Source organism: Megascapheus bottae, chromosome 4, assembly GCF_031878675.1.
Source record: "Megascapheus bottae isolate mThoBot1 chromosome 4, mThoBot2.hap1, whole genome shotgun sequence".
NCBI classification, from domain to species: Eukaryota; Metazoa; Chordata; class Mammalia; order Rodentia; family Geomyidae; genus Megascapheus; species Megascapheus bottae.
In genome coordinates this window covers 67,945,906-67,968,195 of record NC_143512.1, presented here as the reverse complement: position 1 = coordinate 67,968,195, position 22,290 = coordinate 67,945,906, and the positions used below count along the sequence as shown (strand labels likewise).

Here is a 22,290-nt window from a genome sequence, read left to right as displayed (position 1 = left end):
TGAAATTTTCATGTCTTCAGATATGCTACTTTCTGTGCTGGATGTTAAGATGCTATGTTACTTTTAGTAACTAAGTGTATTTATTATGGCTTTTAGTAACTAAGTACACTTATTAATAATTATAACAATGTAAAAGGTCTGGAATAGTAGCAGTTGTTGTGGTCTGGTGGGTCTTTATGCCCTGAGCAGTATGCAAGGTAAATTCACATTCCTATGTCTCCATTATGGGACCAGTCAGGAAGGTGAGGCTCTTAGATAATTAAGAGGGACTTAAATAAGCAGGACACTGCTCTGGATTGGATATTACCAGGATTGGACAAATTCTCTCAAGATGGAGAAAATACAGATATTAGACATCAGAGAATTTGAGACAGACACAGATCTGATAACTGATAGAACAGGAAGCTGAATGACATCTGCTTGGCTCTAGAAGCCCAGAGTTACACGAACTGCCAAATACATGTATGTTTTATGGATAACACTCCAAAAATAGACCCAGTGGTGAAAAGGAGACATAGCTGAGGAAAACGCCTAGCATCTACAGGAAGCAATAATGGGAAACTTTTATGTTCATTCTCAAAAGGAATAGGGCAAAAAGGATGAAGATGTAGAGGTTTTTGGAAAAATATGTAATATACTTCATTTACTAAAAAAAAAAAAATCAAGAAACTGTAAATCTACTAGGACATTTCATTGCAATCAACAGCTAATTAGCTCTCCATAGCTATCCATACAACAGTGAACTCAGTCCTGGTTGTAGACAAAATGTAGTGGATGAAAGGGAGGTAAAAGCTTGCAACAGCCTTGCTTCAAGTGAATAAAAAGTAGTTATAGGAATTCAAGACCCGGTAATTTAAAATGCTGTGTTTTCAAGACAGTTATATCAGAAAAATCTTCCAAGTAATTCCAAATGTGGTCAAAAGCAACACTGGAGTTTCTTTGGCAAATATCCATCTAGTTTCTTGTTCATACAAGTGACCCTGACTCAAATCTAGAAAAGAATCAATTTCCCTGTTAATTCATTATTTCAACTCAGGAAATACTATCCACTGATATGACACCAGATGCCAAAACTGCAACAGAAAGTATGATCGATGTTTTAAAGGAATTAAATACCTACAACAGAAGATTGGGGGTGTAATGCTAGGGATGTTATATGCTTTGAGATCAAGTAATTTCTATAAAAAACACTACATAGGTCTGAGTTTGGCCTAGTGGTAGAGTGCCTGCTTAGCAAGCATGAAGACCTGGGTTCCTCGGTACCACATACATAGAAAAAGACAGAAGTGGTGCTATGGCTCAAGTGGTAGAGCTCTAGCCTTGAGAAAGTTCAAAGACAGTGCTCAGGCCCTGAGCTCAAGCTCAGGACTGGCAAAAAAAAAAGAAATGTTACATGCCTTCATTGTTTCCCAACATAAGAAAGATTTTTTTTGGGGGGGGATCTATTTTTTAAATCATTTTTATTTTATTTTAGTCAGGGCAATGCATAGAGAGATTTTTTTAAATTACCTATCAATGCTTCAAAACAATTAGCCATTGCATGTCGAAGGTCCGATTCTCTACACAGGTCAGGTCCGTGAGCATACAGCATAAACCGATCCAGCTCAAGTTTCTACAAAACACAAAATTACAAAAGGAAAAAAAAAGGAAGAAAGAATATGCCAAATTACCTCAGCATCTCCTGGGGAAGGAAGTGATGATTACAAATCCATCCTCCTCCTTCACGTGAGTTTCATAAGACCTTATTTTACCCTTGTAAAGGAATCCTTTACATGCTGTTCCATTCTGACTCAACTCTCGCCCAAACTCCAACAGTTTGAGGTTCACAACTGATTCGCTTTGATCCTTCCAAAACCTGTTTCAGATGAGATATCAAGCTGCAGTAACCTTCTGTTCCTCAGCCATGGACTCCTGGGTTATCACAGGATTTGTAGGAAGACACAACCTAACTCAAAATTCTGAGGTATGTGATGTTCATATCTATACCAGACTGCACAGATGTTTAGGAGTGGTGAAAAGGGAGACTTAGAAGATACTAAAATACCCAAGGATATTGAGTTTAAGGTCAGCCTGGGCTACAAAATGGGTCTGCGTGTCAAAACAAAATTTTAAAATGCCTTATAGCTCTAAATTATTTTCTTGGATTCAGTGAGGGTTCAGGAGGGGGGATGCTATATCTTTGTCATTTAGGAGGCTTCCACAGTCATCTCTTGAGTCATGAACTGGATTTATCCTAAGGGCCTTGGCAATATCATTTGGGGTGAACAGTAAGTATTTTTTGGTGATTTGGCCTCAGAAATTTTAGAGCCAAGGAATCACTTCCCTGAGCAAAGAGCAAGAATTTTTTTTTCCTTTTCTCTCCATTTCTCCCTACTTTACTCTGATAAATCCTTGCTAAAACAGCACAAAAAATTTGAAAAGCAAAAAATATATTATTATAAAAGAAAGAAAATGTAATCCAAAATTGTGGGCCTATGTCTATACCCATAGACAATTCATTTTTGTATAGTTTCATTTTAGTCTTACCAATTAGTTCCTCTCTATTTTGATTTCATTTTCTTTCTTTTTTTTTTCTTTTGTTCTTTTGAGACAGGGACTCACTATAAAGTCTAAGGCTAGCCTCAAGCCCTCAATATTCCTGCTTTGGCCTCCTAAGCACTGGAATTACCTGTCTATGTGATCATCGCTGATGCTTTCACTTTGATTTTTGCAGCTTTTTATTTCAACCTAGCAATTAAACGTAATTCCTTTTAGGACTGCAGACAAAATGATTACTTCATTCTAAGATTGAAATTATAACATTTCTCATAAAAGGGAAAACAAGTAAATATTGCATAAGTCTGCAGTAAATCTGTTTCGATTATCATGAAATTCAATTCAATAAATGGTAACATGTCGTGAAATATGGGATATCACAAGTCAATGAACAATCTAGCATAGTATGAGGCTCATCAGAGGCAAGATTTTGTGTATGTGTGTTAAGTAACGGTAGGATTATAATGCCAAAAGAGACAACAAAAATGAGACACACATACAATCAGTATTTTACATCGCTAGATCTAAATTCTCAAATACACTCAAATGAGAGTTTTGAGTAACACAAATATAACAGCAGAAAACACCTCTAAAGAAAAATTGATCCCAAAGTACAAGAGTTTATACTAGAATATGCAGATTTCATCTGTTTCACAGCTGCACTGGGAAAATCCAATTGTTTGCTCTCCCTAGAGCCCTGCTTAAAAGCAGATTGCGAACTGCATTTTTTTTTTCCTTAGAAATAACTATTCTGGAGTGCTGAGAATTTCCTGACTTCTCATATTCCCCACTCTATTATCCCTACATTTCCATGGGTGCCTTAGTGGAACTTGTGAAAAGGAAAAAGTATGGGCTGCCAGTGTAGCCAGGGTCAGAGTATATGCTGAGCATGTGCACATTCCTGAGTTTAATACCCAACACCAGAAAAAAATAAAAAAAAGGAAAGAGTAATGTTTGACTACGTCTCCGTAGAAATGTTCGTTTCTCAGGACAGCTAACCTAGAGTTTCCATAAGAGTCTCCTCCACATCCCTCGACACCCTAATGGTGAAGGGACATTGGTCTAGACTGGGGACTGCCACAGCCCTCTGCTGAAGCCCAGTACTATGGGAATGATGAGACTTATGCTTAGTGGAGGAAGACCATACAGAAAAATGAAATAGACAAAAGAAAATGGCCACTCAATCATTACATGTTGCTCTTTATAGAACCCAATGTGTTAGGTAATAGCTTGTTTCTGAGCCAGTACAACTTCCCACACTTTGTAAATATCCTCCCAACTGTAATCCCTACAAGTGGCTGAAAAATAATTATGTAATTCCATTATATCCTGAACTAAGAATAATGGTAAATGGAGTGACAATCTCCTTGTTAGGAAGCATTTGACAATTAAATCAACTAAACCTAAGGCAGTTTTACATAGCATTTTGGAATGGTATTCACTGGGAAGTTGCTATAACCAAGTCAGCTCATCTTGGTGCCTATGGCTTTCATTAGGCATCCCCAATCTCAAATGCCAACAAAGCTGGTTCTAAATCAATCCCTGTAACTATAGTATTACATAAGATAAAGCAATGCCTTTGCTGGGCATCAGTGGCTCACACCTGTAATCCTACCTACAGGAGGCTAAGATCTAAGGACTCAGGTTCAAAGCCAGCATAGGCAAGAAAGTTGCATGAGACTCTTATCGCGGATAAATTACTCAGAAAAAAGAAAAAGTGGTGCTGTGGCTAATGTGGTAAAGTATTAATCTTGAGCACAAAGAGGCTCAGGGACAGGGCCCAGGCCCTGAGTTCAAGACCGAAGACTAAAAACAAACAAAAATCAAATAACAACAACAAAACCAATGCCTTCTTGCCACTACAAAAACTGCAGACCAAAATGAACCTTATTTTGAAGACTAAACAAGTTGACAATATCACATCAATAAATCAATGTAACAGTAATACGGGGTCTAGCTAGTCTTCTGTGTCAAATTTCAAATCAAAATGAAGAAGAGGGAAAACTTACTTAAGGTAAAAATAACCTGGAAGTAGCCCTCAAAATGTACAGCCCTGACTTTACACTACCTCAATGCCAGCATCACCAAAACAAAGGATCAGAAATTTTAAAACTTAAGGAAAACTCACAAAAGCTTTTCCAGTAGACCCTTGGTATGGATCACAGATCTTTTTATTATTGTATCATCCCAAAGATCTATAAAAGGATTTGGATGTATCCTAGGGACCGTGACAATACAAATAACCAACTCCCACAAATTTATTGACACCTTTATGTGATTACTACAAGTAAGATTATTCCAAGCACTTTATAAACTGGCTCATGAAAACTCAAAATTCATTTAATTCTTCTAGTCAGATTTTATGTTAGGGGGTAATGATTTTTTACTTCTCAGATGAGAAAGCAGAGGCTAGGGGTAAGGAATAACTTGTTCACGGGCCATCCTGCTTATAAGACGAGGGCCGGTGAAAGTGCCTGTCTTTTTATCTACTATGATTTACTAAAGGTCACATGGTGATGAGTACATCACACTAGAGGGTGTAAGTAAAACCCTTAGCACAAATCTGAATAAAGAAGAGGTTCTGTTAGTCACTTAGCTAAGTCAGTGAGGCAAACGGACAGCCTACAACCTAAATCTTAATTAATGGGATTTGTGATTTGGGGATTCTCAAAGGTCTAGCAAGTACTCCTTGTGGATGTAAATTGTCTAAAGTATTCTGTTCAAAGCTATAATTCTGCTTGTTAACATAAAATTAATAACGAACGTAATACAGAAATATTACACAAAGGGAAAACATGAACTATTTCTATTCTTTTGCTTTGTTCCCATGTTTCCTTTCCCCAGATGTTTAACCTGTTATGTACATCTGTCCAATTTTTCTCCATCTTGTTTTCAAGTTATCTCACTGAGGAATTCATTAGTTGCTGATAAAACTCACAAAGGGAACAGAATTACTATGGCTGAATCCTTAAACACTGTACTCTTCAGAAACTCTAAAGACTATTAAATGCAGAATTGTGCATGCACTAAAGAAGAACAGCACAGGGGCTTCTGATGCTTGATGTACCTTTGCCAGCATGGCAAGATGCTGGTTCTGAACAATAGCAGTCCGATAAGTTGCTAATCCTCCTTCTTCCAGGCTAGGAAACAGATAGTACAGATGGACACTGAAAGAGAAGCAGCATATTTATAAATGGGCATCACAAAATTCTGCCCAGGTACACAGGGTAGATTCAAGTGAGAACTCAAACAGTATAATTCCCTAGAAAGACAAAGTCAAAGTTCAGCAAAATAAAACAGAAAGCCCATGAAAGGGATGGGGTGGGGTCAAGGGAAGAGGGGTGGACAAATGAAGAGAAGAGGAGAAAATGCAGTCAAGAACCCAATAGGCCAGGAGTTTGGCCTAGTGGCAGAGTGCTTGCCTAGCATGCACAAAGACCCGGGCTCAATTCCTTGGTACATAGAAAAAAGCCGGAAGTGGTTCTGAGGCTCAGGTGGTAGAGCTCTAGCCTTGAGAAAGTCCAAGGACAATGCTCAGGCCCTGAGCTCAAGCCCAGGACTTCCTCCCCCTCCCCGCAAAAATAAGAACCTAATATATAATGTACAAAACTCAGAAGAGGGAAGGGGTAAAGTGAAGGGGTGGTAAGGGAGGGATAGGTGACAAATGTTGAAAGGGTTGACACTGATTAAGTTATATTGAATTTATAAACTGTTCTGTTAAATGGCAATTGCTTTGTTAAATGATAACTGCTTGCATAACTACTTAAGGATAATTTTTAAAATCTACAAAATACACATACACATACACACACACATGCACACTCAGATCTCAAATAAGAAGGAAAATAAAATTCTGCTTTGCCTCTAGATTACAGAAAGAGGGCCACACAATAGTTGTAATAGATGCCCGCTGGACTGAACTATCAAGTCTGATTCAAAGTCTTTCAAAGTTAAACCATTAGCCAAATATGCATGAATGAGCAAAAATCCAAACAGCTAACATTCATTTCTATTTCCCCATTTATTTCTCTTAAAAGATTTCTCTGAATTCTGATGACAACAAAGACTTCACAATCTGTCACATTGTTTATAGCTATTAAAAGGAAATGTCTGAAACTGCAAAATTTGTCCTGTAAACAAATGCTTCTCCCTGGCTTGGAGTGTGGGCAGCCCCTGGTGACAACCCTGGGAAACCCCGAGCAGGGGTGCAGTAGTGACACAGACAGGGACAGGAACAGAAATTAACAGGCAAAGGATCTGATCAGCTAAGTGTGAGGCCTGAGCAGAAGGTCTCACATAGTGAACCCCTGTGGACCACAGCCACAGACAGCTTCTACCACACCACACGCCAGTCTAACAGATCCACTGTCCACTGGGACAGCTACATGCATTTAGTCCTCACATTTTCTTGTTTTTCTTGTGCAAAGAAATAACTGAAAAATATTAAAAAAAAAATATCTCAAGGGTCACAAGCATGGTCTAGAGGTTGAGTGCTTAGCATGCTCGAAGCCCTGGGTTCAATTCCTCGGTACCACATACAAAGAAAAAGCTGGAAGTGGTATTATAGAGCAAGTGGTAGAGCGCCAGCCTTGAAGGCTCAAGGACAGGGCCCAGGCCCTGGACTGGCACACACAAACAAAACACAAAGTAACTCAAGATGGTCCTAAGAGAAGTATGTATCACTTCCTTTAAAAGAAAAATGATGTGTTTGGGAAAAAGAATGCTTTCCAGCCATTCCCTCCAAATCAAGAGTTCTAAAACACTTCTGGAAAATATACACAGACACACAGTCACACAGATACATGCACACATGCACACATGCACACACACCACAATCTAATCATTATAATTACTTGTATGCTTTATTTCCTTCGATAGCAAAAAGAGTAAGAAAGGGATCAAAGACAAATCCTGGAAGATGACATGACATTTTTAAAATATCATCCCTTTCTTTTCACATTGAGGATAAGCTCAGAAACATCTAAACCAAGACCAGCTGATCTCCTGCAGCTGTAAGCAACTTTAACACATGCTTGACAGAACAGAGACACCAGCCTTTCATCTTGTAATCTTGCTCATTACAGCAGCAGCCTGTGCAGTTGTCAAGGCAGGAGTCACAAACACGAGGCTGTTAAGCTCTACAGAAGATACAAAATGCATAGTGTTCCAAAGAGGGTGAGATTGCAGTAAGTATGTTACCTGTGAGATGTAATTACTGGGGACTTGTAAAAAATAGTCTACTTACCTGGTCAGGAACTCAACAACGGCATCACCCAGGAACTCCAACCGTTCATTGTGATTAATCCTATAATGAGAATTTAAAAGCTCATTTAAAATAGCACATTTGCTTTACTCCTTTTCAACAATGAAGGGTTATCGGGGTTAGCTTTCTGAAAACCAGAACGTTAACTTCACTCCCCACAATCATGAGCAGTGACCTCCATCTTAATCAGAAAGTATTCACAACCTCCCTATTGGGAAGGGGGTGTCGCCCAATGTACTGTTATGCATTCAAGCTTTCAAACCTAAGGCTTCCTTCCCTTAGGGACCATAATGACAGCATCCAGAGAAACCACTACTTTACACTACTGGGTGAACTCTGGATTTCTGTACTGTCATCCAGTGGGGACCAGAGAAAGAATAGTTATAGAACTGACCAGTAAAGTCAAGTCACATTCTTCTCATCACCCAAACTCTAAACTCAACCCAGTATTTAAAGTCTATGCTTTTCTATAAAGTCCTACCTGATTACCCCTCATCATAATTAATCCTTGCCTTTCTCTTCCATCATACTTTACGTCTTAACTGTGTGATAAAGTCCCATCTCACAGGCAATCAGAAAATTTCCCTCTGCTCCTAGTAAATACAAGTCAGCCATCTCCTCTCTGTGTTAACATGCTTCCTTCATTCGTTGATTAGGGGACTTGACATGATCTGACTTAGGTTTTCAAGTCTCTCTGGCTGCTGGAAGAATGACTGCAGGGGAAAGAAGCCAAGAGTTGGATCTGAGGTCGCAATTGCTAAGGGGTGGTAAGTCAGATCTGGGACACCTTTTGGAGACAGAGCTAAAAAAGAACTGCTGACAGTCGGGATTTAGAAGCTGAGAAGAATATGAGAAACCTACAGTCCAGCTTTAGTAGCCAGGTGAAAACTAATGTGCCAGGTACCAATGGCTCCTGTCTGTAATCCTAGCTACTTCAGAGGCTGAGATCTAAGGATCCAGGGTCAAAGCCAGCCTAAGCAGGAAAGTCAACAAGACTTCTCCAATTAAGTACCAAAAATTCTAGTAGTGGATGTGTGGCTAAGGTGGTAGAGTACCAGAGCTTTGAGTAAAATGCTAATGGACGGCACCCAGGCCCTGAGTTTGAGCCCCAGCACCTACTTTACCCCTGCCCCCCACAAAGATGCCCAAAGACCAAAAGTGGAGGAAGTGTTTAGAAAAACACAAATTGCATCTTAAGCATCTTGAAATGCCCATAAAACATACACAGGGAGAGATGTAGTGATGTGTAGGGTACGTGAACTCTCTAATCATAGGCTCACAGGTTGATAGTATACCTTCAGGAGTTTAGAACTGATGACATGACCGGTGCTGAGATAACACAGCTACAAAAATAAGACACAATCTTGAACCGGAAGTGTCAATGTTTAGAAGTCAAGGAGAAGACAGATTGGCAAGGTGAAGGGCTGGCCAGGGAGACAGAGCGAGCAGGCCTAGGTTGTAAATGACAAAGAGCACAGGGAAGTCACAAGGCCACCCAGGAGCACACTGAAGGGATGGAGACAGATCTGAGTCTGCCTGGGAAAGCTGAAGAGAAGCTAAGAGTCTTGTTTCTATGTGAGCTTGAACAGAAAGATGACAGCACCATGCAAGAGAAAAGGCTAGGAACCCTAGCACAGAGCAAAAAAGGTGCATGAGCACAAGCTGACTTCCCTGACTCCTGGGGCATCCAGAAATACCTCCACCACTGACCTACATCTCCAAAATGCAACAGCTGACTAGCAATTCTGAACCATGTGCCTGCCAACGCCCTTCTTTGTCTAGTTCTTCTCACCCTTTTCATCTATTGTCAATAGCAATTTTCAGCCCCAAGTTGACCAGCATCCAGCGTGTTGCACCACACGTTCACCATCCTCTTTCCCTTTCCCATCGCCTCTCCCGAATTCTGTTCATTCGCATGGGAAGCTCACTCTAAGCACTATGTCACAGGGTTACTCGCTAAAGTTCCATTCCCTCAAGACTCAATCTATGGGAATAGATACTACTTCAATTGTTCTGTGTCCTGGTGCTAGTTTAGTGTTAGATAGTAGAATATTGAAAAACTTGTAAATTACAAGGCTATTGGCTACCACAATCATTTCCCTGAAAATTTGAGTAGAATATTACACCATTTCACTTATCTCATTAGTTGTTTCTTCTTCTGTCCTATGATGTGTACATTTTGGAATTTGAAAGGGAAATTGCAATAGGAGCAAACTAGAAGAATTGTTTAAAAAGAAGACCGCAAGTTTGCAACTTTTGTTTATATAAAACAGGTAAGCAATTAATAGTCATTAATGGAAAACTAAAGATAACAGTGGTTGTTAAAAAGAAAGAGAAAGAAAGAAAGAGAAAGAAAGAAAGAAAGAAAGAAAGAAAGAAAGAAAGAAAGAAAGAAAGAAAGAAAAACTGGGGCCAGAGTTTGGCCTAGTGGTAGAGTGCTTTCCCAGCATGCACAAACACCCGGGTTCAATTCTTTGGAACCACTTACATAGAAAAAGGCAGAAGTGGTGCTGTGGCTCAAGTAGTAAAGCTCTAGCCTTGAGAAAGCCCAAGGACAGTGTTCAGGCCCTGAGTTCAAGCCCTGGGCCTGGAAAAAAAATCAATTTAATGGCTATCCTGAAGAATTCATAATCTCAAATTGTTTAAAGGACACTTTATTTTTTATTGCTGTTGCTACTCCATTATCCAAGAGTGACTTTAAAAGTTCCCCAGCGAAGTATAAAACATATGTTTTGTTTTGTTCTGTTGTTGTTTCGGGTTTTTTTTATTAAGACATCTAGCTGGGCATGGTTGCACACACCTACGATCCCAGCATTTTGGAGGATCAAGAGCCCAAGACCAGTCTCGAGCCAGAAACTATCTCAAAAACAAACAACAACAAAAAGAAACAATCAAACCTCCAACACAAGAAATAATCTTTTTGAAGCAAGTTAAAGTGAACCTTGCTTTCTGACAGAAATCTGCTTTCTGAACTCCACAGCCATCTATCATTATTTTTTAGAAAACAGAACAGAGACACTATTCAATGGTTAAAAATGATGTAAACCAAGGCAGGGAGTTTAGCCTAGTGGTAGAGTGCTTGCCTAGCATGCACGAAGACCCGGGTTCGATTCCTTGGTACCACATACATAGAAAAAAGTCAGAAATGGTACTGTGGCTCAAATGGTAAAGCCCTGAGAAAGCCAAGGACAGTGCCTAGACCCTGAGTTCAAGGCCCAGGACTGGCAAAAAAAAAAAAAAAAAAGAAAGAAAGAAAGAAAAATTATGTAAACCTTAAGTCATCTCGAAAAATTCTAAACCTAATAAGCCATAAATTAAGAAAGGGCAAGTGCTAAGAAAGAAATGGTGAGCTTTTTAAAAGAAATTAATTATATTGCCCTAATCATTTTCATGAGCCAGTAAGATAAGAATACACTTTCTGTGGCAGAGATTTTATTTTCTTCCTAACAGTTCAAAGCACTACACAGCCAAATCTAGTTCATGTGAAAATAAGAAACTGAGAAAGGAGGCTAGGGTGAGGTTGGGAGATAAGTCATATTTGGTTAGCTTATGCTTTAATCAAGGAATTGTAAGTCATGTACTAAAAGAATAAAAGCTGTTTTAAACATACACTGTCTATAATGAAGTCGAACTAACTTAAATGTTGCCTTTATTTCTTTTATAAACTTTCCTGGAGACAAGAATGACCACAGAGCTGGGCTGTTATTCAGTCTGCTGAGGCACAGGTCACAGTTGGAAACAGGTTCATTAAATAATTTTCCCATATCCAGCACATGTTTTTCTATTTCTTCACTATGACTAAGCTCTGGCAACAAGCCACAAACCAAAATGGGGATTAAATAATACTTTAGTTTATTATTACATTGTACAATTCCTGACCCCATGAGTTATCCAGTAAATGACAGAGTGAGCTGCTACTTCTCACAGCAGCAAATCTTTGATCCCTTGTGCCATTGTTTACACCTTCTTAACTACACTCTATAAATACTAGCAAGTTCCAACGTGAGATGTTTACTGGGCCGAAGCACTCCACTTTGTTTTAGAGAACTCAATCTACCTAGGCATAGAAAATTCTGGATTAACAGTTATATTTACAAAGGAAACTTTGTCTTAGAAATTCAATGCACTTTATAAAATACAATCATCGCTTCATAACAGGGAGGCCTGTAAGGTGCCATGTACTTGACAAAAAGTCATCATGGCATGGGCTCAATCTGAGGCTGATGTATCTGCTCACTTGTACACTCCAGGCTTCAAGTGGCAACTGACAGGGAGAGCTATATAGGGCCTTGGAGGTCAGTTGAGCCTTCTACCAACTCAGGAATTCATTCTCATTGCATCTGCCTGGACACTGAAGAGAAGGAGAGGTCACAGCCCCATCAAATCTCAGAACCACTGGACATAGTAGCTCTGTGCAAACCACTTCAGGGATTTAATTTGAAATACTTAAGCCAGTGACTCCATTCCATGGAGTTTACATATACTCAGCACATGTTGTTACTGAATTATGAATGCAAATACTTACATATATAACTGACTGAAAATAAAAACATTATTGTCTCTCAGTAAGCCATGGATTTCCCATATATGAATTCCAGTGAATGCAGTTTGGAAAGAACTTCCCAAGGCTATAGCATTTGTGTTAGACACAAGCATGTTGATCATTAGCCCCTAAATAATACAGCTCAGTAACATTTGCCTTATATTCAGTTATTGTAAAAGTAAGCTAGAGATGCTTTAAAGATTCGTGCATAAATGGCACACAAATATCATGCCATTGTACATAAAGGACCTGAACATCAGTGGATTCCTCATGTCCACAGCGACTCTTGGGATCAGTCCTCTGTAGGTAACAAGGGATTATACCTTGCAACTGCCATTTCCTTCAACATACAGACATTTAGGAAACAGTCTAAATGTGTCTCTCCGTGGTCTGGTAATGATTCTTCCAATCCAAAATAACAAAGCAAAACAAACCAAGGCTGCTTGACTTTGCTCACTTTTCCATTATTCCTCTTCTAAGCTCCTCTTCCCAAAGGGACTACAGACAATCCATGGATTGTCAGTGAATACATGCCAAATGCCTAATGCTTCAGAGACACACTGGTAGTAATATTCCACCACAATTTGCAGGTTGAGTAAATATCTGAAATCTATGTGGTTAAACAGTAACACTGTTTAAAAATTATGAGAGGTACATTTGCTTGAGGTAATACCAGCATCAGTATTTGGTATTTCTGATGGCAGGCAGGCTATCAAACACTGTGAATGTTAAGCCTTCATGCCTTTTTGTAAATCCTAGCTCAGCCCAAATCAGCTTAAGCAGCCCCTCAGACCTCGCCTAACTATTATTCTTCTTAAACACACCCAGTTTCCCTAGTCTACTTACAAGAAGTAGCCTGGTATAAAAGCAGTAAAGTGAATAGCATTCCTCCCTTTAATACCTATTTACTGACCTGATCTGCAAAAGGCACTGATTATTAAAAAAAAAAAAAAAAAGATTTTTTAAAAGGTAAGACCACATTCCTTCAAAATCTTTATAATTCAATAAAGAAAAGTAGCTCTGTAACATGATTATATACAAGGGAACAAGAATTTCTTTATATTATTAAATATCTAATGGCAGAATTCAAGCCAAATGTGACTAGGACACACTGGCATTACAGAAGCAAGTGGATCAGGACCAGGGTCTGTGTGGAAGGGAGAAGAAATGCCTGAAAATTTAGGAAGTCTGAGCCTCCAAGTTGGTAGAAAGCTACTAGGAGATAAAAGCAAATGTCATGGGAGTTGGGACTACAGGTGGGCATGCCAGTCTTTGTGTACGAGGTAAATGCTTTGGAGAAGGTTAGACTAAGAAATTGCAAGCTGGATGACTGCAAGACAATCTAAAAGAAAACAACTGCAGAATGGAGCAAAAGGCTCAGAGAATCAGAACAGGAAAAGTTTTCAACCCTTTCCCCTTTCTTCCTTGGTCCCACCCTCTCACTTTTACCAGTGATGGAAACACATTTCCCATAGAGTCACCAGCTGACTCTCCTCCTTCCTCTTGCTTGAGAACATCTCACCACTGACTCCTAGAATTTTAGAGTCTGCTTCAAAGAGAAGCACTTCTAAGGAACAGAGACTGCCGCATCCTATTTTATAACATCAACTAAGAAACAAATAGGGGAGAGGGCAAACAGTTTAAAGCCAGCTCAATTATTCAAGTGCAGAGTATAAAACTGACCTATAATCCCTGAGCAACTGGCAGATCTATGCAGAACCCCTCAGCAGTTTTCTGGATATGCTTTCACTTTTGATCTGCACAGAAGCACTTAGCGGCACCTCTCCTATACTAAGATATTTATGTTCCCAGTGTTCTACCCCACTGGAGGCAGTCGTTCCTCCTGGAGACCGAGGCCTTTGGTTTTCTGGCCTTTGGAGCCCCTAAAATACCTACAAACTGCCTCAAACTAAAAGGCTCCGGATAAATGTCTACTGAATTAAATGTGTAAGAAGCTTCATTAAGTCCAGCTTCTAGCGCAGGGCATAGCTGTGGACTGCCAGCAACCAGCAGTCAAATAGCAGACTCTTGCAGCCCAAGCTGGGGGGCTCTTACAGCACAGACACTGGGTCGAATTTGCATCAGAAAAAGCAGCCATTTTCACTGCAAGAGGCTCTCAACACAGCAGCAAAAGGCAGAAGGCAAAGGGCAAGAGAGTAAATTTGTTCTCTGTCCACAGGTACTTTTTCGAAACAGTGAATTCAGAAATGATACCATATCTACTGCCATGATAAGAAAGCCTTCTTGCTTGCTTGCTTGTATGCTGTCTGTCTGTCTGTCTTTCTTTCCTGACCCTTCTCACTTGTAGTATTGGATGGAAGTATTCATAGCAACGCTTGATTCTTCCTAATCTCAGGAGAGACATGTTTGTGGCCACAAAGGACCACCTATAATGTGATAAAATTCACACAAAATGTTCAGGCAAGTCCACAGACTTAAAGTAACCACAGGGCCGCCTAGCTAGGGCTAGAAAGGATATGAGAAAATGGAAGCCTTTAAAAAAAGAAAAGGAAGTGGGAGACATAGCTCCCCACACAAGTTGTGGGGTTTCTTCTAGAATGAAGAGGAAAACATTTTAAGATTACACAATAAATACACAATTTTGCGAACATACTACAAAGAACTGGATTTGAAACTTTCAGTGTATAAATTACATGGTATGTGAACTGCTTCTCAATAAATGTGTCTTTTTAAAAATATCTGCTTTACTAATTGAAAGGACCTCCAGGATATTGAAACAAAAGCCATATAATGAATGATTGCTGTCCTTAATGTACTATGTTATCTCTCATCTCCTTTGCTGTCCCTTGGGTATCTCATATTGTTACAGTATCTCACTTTGTTATCTGATACATTGAATTTATTTGTATTTGGTTATTTGAAATTTGATAGGGAAGGGGGGAAAACCAACACAGGAGTGGAGGGAGGGTAATGGGTACCAAGACATGTGAAAGGGTATCAATGTATGTGAATTAATGCACCTTCTATCTGGCAAATATCATGTAACCCTTTTATTAATTACAATAAAAAATATTTTTAAAAATATCTGCTTTACCTTGAAGGGGTTGGATCATCTTGGCCAAGGCGTGACATGATATTTATTAGAGTGTTAATTCCTGTTTTGAAAAGAAAACAAATACAAAGGTAAATACTGTTAGAAGTATTCTAAGATCATCAGATAGTATGCAGAAAGAAAACTTTCTAAGACCAGATGAAGTGGCTCATAGCTATCTTTAAAAAAGAGATGAAGATTGAGAGAATATTTCTTTGAGCGCAACTCAGGGAAAATTGTCATCTAAATATTACCTCAACCAATAAACTGAGACACACATTAATAATCTCAGCTATTTATTTGGAAGTTGTAAGTATGTGGATTAGGACAGCCCCAGACAAAAACTCAAGACCCTATTGAAAAGTAAGTACACAAAGGGCTGGTGATGAGATGAAGCTCAAGAGGTAGATTGCCAGCAAGCTCCAGGCACTGAGTGCAAACACCAGCACCACCAGGTCTCCCCTCTCCCACACTGCAGAAAAATAACAAGGAAAGAAAATTTTCTCTCCCCAATGACTTCATATCTGTATGTCTAAAAATCTGACAACTATTTATAATACTTGATAGAAGGCCCAAATTATTCTAAAAAAAAAAAATTCATCCACCTTCATTATAATGCTCTGCCCAGAGTGAACGTTATTAAACATGACTCAGGAAGCACTAGAGTAAGAGAATTAGAGGACTCCCAGGGAACCATTTCCAGGGAGAGCATTTCCAGTTACGAAAGAGAGAGAAAGAGAGACAGACAGACAGACACACAGAGAGAGAGAGAAAGAGAGAAAGAGAGACAGACAGACAGACACACAGAGAGAGAGAGAGAGAGAGAAAGAGAGAGAGAGCGCATGCACGCAAGCACAGGCCAAACTTAAAGTCATCAAAAACCAACCTTTCTTCCTCATGTGCATGTGATGGACTTTTCTGTCTCCATATTTGGGCTGCCGAATCCCACAGTTAGACAATGAATTCCTGGCATGATCAGGGTTCATTCCAAAGTTTAAATGATGACTCGGATGAGTCATGGCCAGCTAAAATTTCAATACAATAAGTTGAGTCTTAAAACTTGAGGACCAACATCACCACCTCTAGGTCATTGCAAACAACTTGAGCAAGGGCAGAGCTGTCTACAGAGCCCACAATTTTAACTCTGATCTCTCTGTGTCTGCAATCAAATTTCCAAAACTCTGGAACAAGCCCTCTTCTGAAAACAAAGAGAAATATCCTCATCTTTCAGAGGAGGATTAGAAAATCCAGAATGTAAAAAGCAGAGCTAGAAGTAAAGCACTTAAATGAGATGAACTGCCTTTATCTTCCATGTATGTGGGAGCACAGGATGATAATTCTTACCTGTAATAGACACCGATCTTGAAAAGTATAGCCTATCAGCTTGTCCAGGTGCATCAGGCATTGATGGTAACGGATATGATGGGTCAAAACAGGCAGCATCATGGCATGCTAGAAAAAAACACAGGTCAATGTGTTTACCTCTCTACAAAGTTATCAAAATGCTCCATAACTTTAACAATAAACAAGGGTTATATACACAGCCTAAATTCTACCTTGGGTGTGTAGCATCTTGGCAAATCATCTAGGAGAAGCAGAGCATTATAATTGTTGCAGGTATGCCTTGGAACCAGAATGCCTGGATCCTAACCATGAACAGTACCTCTTACTCACTGTAACTTGAGGAAAGTTACTTTATCTCTCGGTCTCAGTTTCCTCACTTGCCAAATGGAAATAATAACATGATAATAATAGCATGATGACACAGGTTCAATTCCTTAGTACCACATACATAGAAAAAAGCCGGAAGTGGTGCTGGGGCTCAAGCGGTAGAGCTCTAGCCTTGAGAAAGTCCAAGGACAGTGCTCAGGCCCTGAACTCAAGCCCAGGACTGGCAAAAAAAAAAAAAAATCTTTTAGTTGGTGTGTGCGTATGTGTTTTCTTTTTTGAAACAAGAGTCTCAGTCTGGAGCCCAGGTTGGAACTGAATTTGTGGTCTTCTTCCTCTTCCTCCTCAGCCTCCAGAGTACAGGGATCAGCATGGGCTGCCATGCTCAGTCAGAAAAGTCTCATAACAAGGCCAATTATTCTGCAGTCAAGTATGGCTCGGATGCAGGCGATGTGTAGCAGGACAGCATCAACTAAATCACATCCATTTCTGTGCCTCCTCTCACTGGTTTCACAATGAAATTGATTAGTACTAATCTGTTTATATCTAGGGTCAAATTTTTTTCAAATTGTGACTCTCCCTAAAATATATATATAAATATGCAAATGCTATGCACAAATCTCTCACTGTTCACAAATGCGTTCACAAATTTCTCACTGTCTTTCAGGTAGGAAATTCTCACCTGGATAATTCCCAAAGCCACCCTAGAATTAACATTTAATGATCGCATACTATACTGACAATTTTGTAAAACTACCAATACAATTCAGGCATCCAAGGACACCAAACTTATATTTTTGCTTCAATCACTTTTCATCTGACTGATTCCTTATTGGGAGATAATTTCATGAAAGCACATCTTATTCTTTTCTTTAATAATGTTTGCCTAGAACTCAAGAGAATGAAAGAATCATTCTTATTCATCAAAAGCAGGAGGATGGGCACAGCCTACAGGATGATTGACAACTACTTTGTATCCCTTCAGTCTTCCAAGTATTTTAAGCTGGCATGATTTAAAAATACATGAAACTACAGAAATCAGTTCCCTGTATTATTAGCTTGTAAAGAATGAAAGTCTGGTTCTAACCAAATAGGATCTCTAGTCAACAGTATCTTTCTTGCCAGTTCAAGTCAGTAAATGCACACGAAAACACCTAAGTAAACAAGGCCTTACTACATCTATGGGAGAGAAAAAGGCTGAGCGCACTGGTTTTGCCACCAGGGGTTTCCTAAAGACACACGCCACTGGGATCAAAATTTTTGGAACTTTGTCCACTTTGTTTTTCTAAGTGCTATACTCTGTTTTTGTCCATGTTGTTTTCCTAAGTGGTGTACTTAGGGGAGGAGCCCAAACATGTAACTCCTCTGTTTAATGTGCAGTTTACAAAAATAAACACCAGGAAGTAGAAACTTGTTTTGGGAGGTGGGTAAAGGGGGAGCACAGAAAAAGAAAGGAAGGGTGAGCAAATATAGTCATTGTATTCAATGTACACTATGTAAAAGATGAACTACATGACTTGATGGGAGAGGCCAGAGAGGAAAAAACAGGGAAAACAAAGGAAAGAGTGACACTGACCAAGAAACACTGTACTCATAACCTGACTCACGGAATTGTAACCCCTTGGTATAATAGATTTTAAAAAAAAATGAAAAAGAATGCAACAACATGAATAAGAAGTATGCAGCCAAAGTAGAATATATTCTTTCATTAAGTGACTAATACCATCCATGCTTGCATACATACATCATAGTACATTCTGAGATAGTCACACAACACCAAGAGTCTCACAACACATCTCTCTGTATCCCATAGTAAAGCATCATATAGTTGCATGTATTTGCTGATAAGAAAATGAGAAAAAATTCAAAAGATGGCTGCTGGGGAAGCATGAGTAGGGTTGGAAGGGAAGCAGAGGACAGACAAAATAAAAATAGGAATTAAACATTTGAAAAACAGATGTGCCTTTAAAAACTAGACTGTAGCCGGGCGCCATGGCTCATGCCTATAATCCTAGCTACTCAGGAGGCTGAAATCTGAGGATTCCAGTTCAGAGTCAGCCTGGGCACTAAAGACAGTAAGATTCTTATCTCCAATAAATCACTAGAAAAAGGAAAGTGGGGCTATGGATTCGGGAGTAGGGCAGTAACATTGAGCTGAAGAGCTCAGGGACAATGCCCAGGCTCCGAGTTCAGGCCCCAAGACCAGCAAAAAAAAAAAAAAAAAAAAAAAAAAACCAACAACTCTAGACTATAGCAAGACACTGGTGGCTCATGCCTATAATCCTACCTATCCAGGAGGTTAAGATCTAAGGTTCACATTTTGAAGCCAGCCTGAGCAAGAAACTACTGAGAAAAAGCTGGAAGTAGCACTGTGACTCAAGTGGTAGAGCTTTAGCCTTGAGCAAGCTCAGGGACAGTGCCCAGGCCCTGAGTTCAAGTTCCAGGACTGGCAAAGGAAAAAAAAATAGACTGCAGAATCACAAAAATATTTTACATAATTATATAGTAATCTTTAATTTCTTAAAAGAAACTCTTAAAACCAAGGTTAAAATGAAATAAACCTTAATACACAGTTTTGGGACCTTACTATGTAAGAGCAAAGGAAGCTGTTTTGTTTCTCTATACTATTGACCCAAAGAACTTCAGGGTGAACACTTCAACTACAATCAATGTGTATCTTGATCATTTAGAGGCAACTGCTGTTAGGATCTGTGTGCAGCACATGTGAACGGCTAAGAGTTTTAAGACACCAAAGGAGCAATGGATTTAACAGCTTTCTCAATGTAACCCACACGCATGTTTATTGACTGCTGCATTTATAAAAATAATTACCATCTTAAAACTATCCTAAACCAAAATTCAACTTTATCCATTCTGGAAAAATGCCAGTACTGTCCTCCCCCCGAGACGTTTTTGCCTTTTTTTAGGACTTTTCATTTAAATTAGAACCAGGCTATACCAATATAATGAATGAACTGATGAGTAACACCTCCAAATTCTCTCAAGGTGGCACCTCTCTATGTAGGTGTATTAAGCAATAGTTAACTTTCACAACTAAGAGTACTGATGGTGAAATTATATTTCTGCTATCAATAAACAGATACTGCCTGTTGAGAGCTACAGAATGCTTTCTAGATGATTTGATTCTGATACATAAGGAACCATTTCATCCAAGGAGCAGAAGGGTATCTGCTTTATTATTTTGTACCTAATCATCCATCCCTGGCCCCTACAATGCCATCCTGCTTTGATTTCCATCTTTTTGACTTGAACAGACTTTTCATACAGATGACTGACTGGTTTTCATTCATTTGTATGCAAACATGATTTTATTTTTACAAACCACAAAGCAGTTCCTTCTGTACAAATGATCTTACAGACAACAGTTTACATTCTTTTCAAGTCATTAAGTTATGAGAATAATCTCACAGAAATAGTAGGAAGACATTCATCAGGAGAGAGAAGGGAAAGACATATAGTCTAGAGAAAGAATCAAAGCAAATAAAATATCCCTCTCAAAGCAGTAACAGAAGGGAAGGAAGTATGGCTAGCTCTCTTTGGAAAGCACAGACGCTGGAGGCCAGGAGGGTTATTATTATATCATGAAGCACTGGCCTTACAGGGTTTAATCAGGTCCATTTTCTCTCACCAGTGAGTCAAGGGAACTAAGTCTTTTTGCTTAACAACCTTGAAAAAGAATGCAAAACACAACACAAGAGATAGGATGATCAAATTCTCAAGCAGCTTTTAATCTACTAGGGAGCCAGAACAGGCATTTGTGATGAAGCTGGGAAGCACAAAACTGCTTGGAACAGATTCTTTAGCACCACCATGTGCTTCACCAAAAGTAAGAGGGAAGGAGCTCAGTGCTTTATCAACAACAGAAGAAAGCTGGATTAAGTACTGTACATGGGGTAAAGGAGTTGAACAGGATGCTCCTTCCACACCCATTATTAGCCAGGCTCTAATAGCTCATGGTTGTAATTTTAGCTACAGTAGAGGCTGAGCTCTGAGGATTGTGCTTCAAAGCTGGCGTGGGCAGCCAAGTCTGTAGGACTCTTATCTCCAATTAACAGCCAGCACTGCAGTTATGGTTCAAGTAGTAGTACCAGCCTTGGGTGGAAAAAACTAAGCAAAAGCTTGAGGTCCTGAGTTTAGGCTCCAAGAGGTACATACATACATACACACACACATGCATGCATACATGTATGCATATATATATAAATAAGCAAGCAATCACTGGACTAGAAAATCTCCAAGATCTCTTCCAGTTCTCAATGAGTCACAATTTTATGACTTTCTAATTTTTTTTTTTTTTTTTTTTTTGCAGTTCTGTGAATCAAATCTAAGGTCTCAAGTGGACTAGAGAAGCACACTACCACTGAGCTGAGCTACATGTCTGGCTCCTAAAATTTCATGACATTCTTAAACAATCAGCTCTGACCTATCACTGAGATCATCAGGTTTTGAGTAGATTGCTTATCTTTCTGCTTTCTGGTTCTTATGGAATCATCTTAAAATGACATTATGTTTGGTTTCAGAGAAACACTAATGAAGAGAAAAAAGTAGGAGAAATTCCTATAGTCTACAAAAAGAATCAAAGCTAGCAAAACATTCCTATCTCAAAGCAAAATAACAGCAAAATATACTGGTCACCTGACAAAACATCTGATGGAATGGTAGATATAGTAAGTGAATATAGTACTTTACTCTCAATCTAATGAGTAATACTTCACAACAGCAGTTCATCATAATATAAAGGGTTAACTTTCACTAGAAAGTGAATCATGCAGCAATACTTTTAATTATTGGTTTAATCTCCACTGTTCAATGATAATTAAATGCCAATGTTGAGTCTGTTGCTATTGTTTAGAAAAAAATTCATCTTGATGAAATGCATGCCTAAGAACCAGTTGTCTGTTAGAAAGAATGTAATGTCACATTCAGGGAAATGGATGGAACTAGAATAAATCTTGTTAAGTGAGGTAAGCCAAGATCAGAGAGACAAATGGCACATATTCTCCCTGATATGCAAAAGTCAGATCTAAAAGGCGCTGAGATATGACAAATTACACAGGATTCTAGATACTCCTATAGTGAGACCAAAAGAGGATAATCATAAGAATCACAAAAATATAATATCGAAGTGCCTCTGTATATGTATATAAAATAATATACTACAAATACAGAAACAAAGGACTTTTTTCTTATATTTATTTTCTTTTTGTG

The 22,290-nt window shown here is 39.0% G+C and overlaps 1 protein-coding gene across 2 annotated transcripts in view; it reads right to left on the bottom strand.

Annotated features, from left to right (window-relative positions):
- The window catches only part of Drosha (drosha ribonuclease III), a 124,826-nt gene that overhangs the window by 35,873 nt on the left and 66,663 nt on the right, over nucleotides 1-22,290 (bottom strand). For both annotated transcript variants that reach the window (XM_090332096.1, XM_090332097.1), the window contains exons 18-23: nucleotides 16,738-16,845; nucleotides 16,280-16,418; nucleotides 15,397-15,457; nucleotides 7,781-7,840; nucleotides 5,603-5,702; nucleotides 1,510-1,612 (exon numbers count right to left, since the gene is read on the bottom strand). In XM_090332096.1, the coding sequence (XP_090188222.1) occupies nucleotides 1,510-1,612; nucleotides 5,603-5,702; nucleotides 7,781-7,840; nucleotides 15,397-15,457; nucleotides 16,280-16,418; nucleotides 16,738-16,845 (571 nt within the window). The remainder of the gene's footprint in view (nucleotides 1-1,509; nucleotides 1,613-5,602; nucleotides 5,703-7,780; nucleotides 7,841-15,396; nucleotides 15,458-16,279; nucleotides 16,419-16,737; nucleotides 16,846-22,290) is intronic.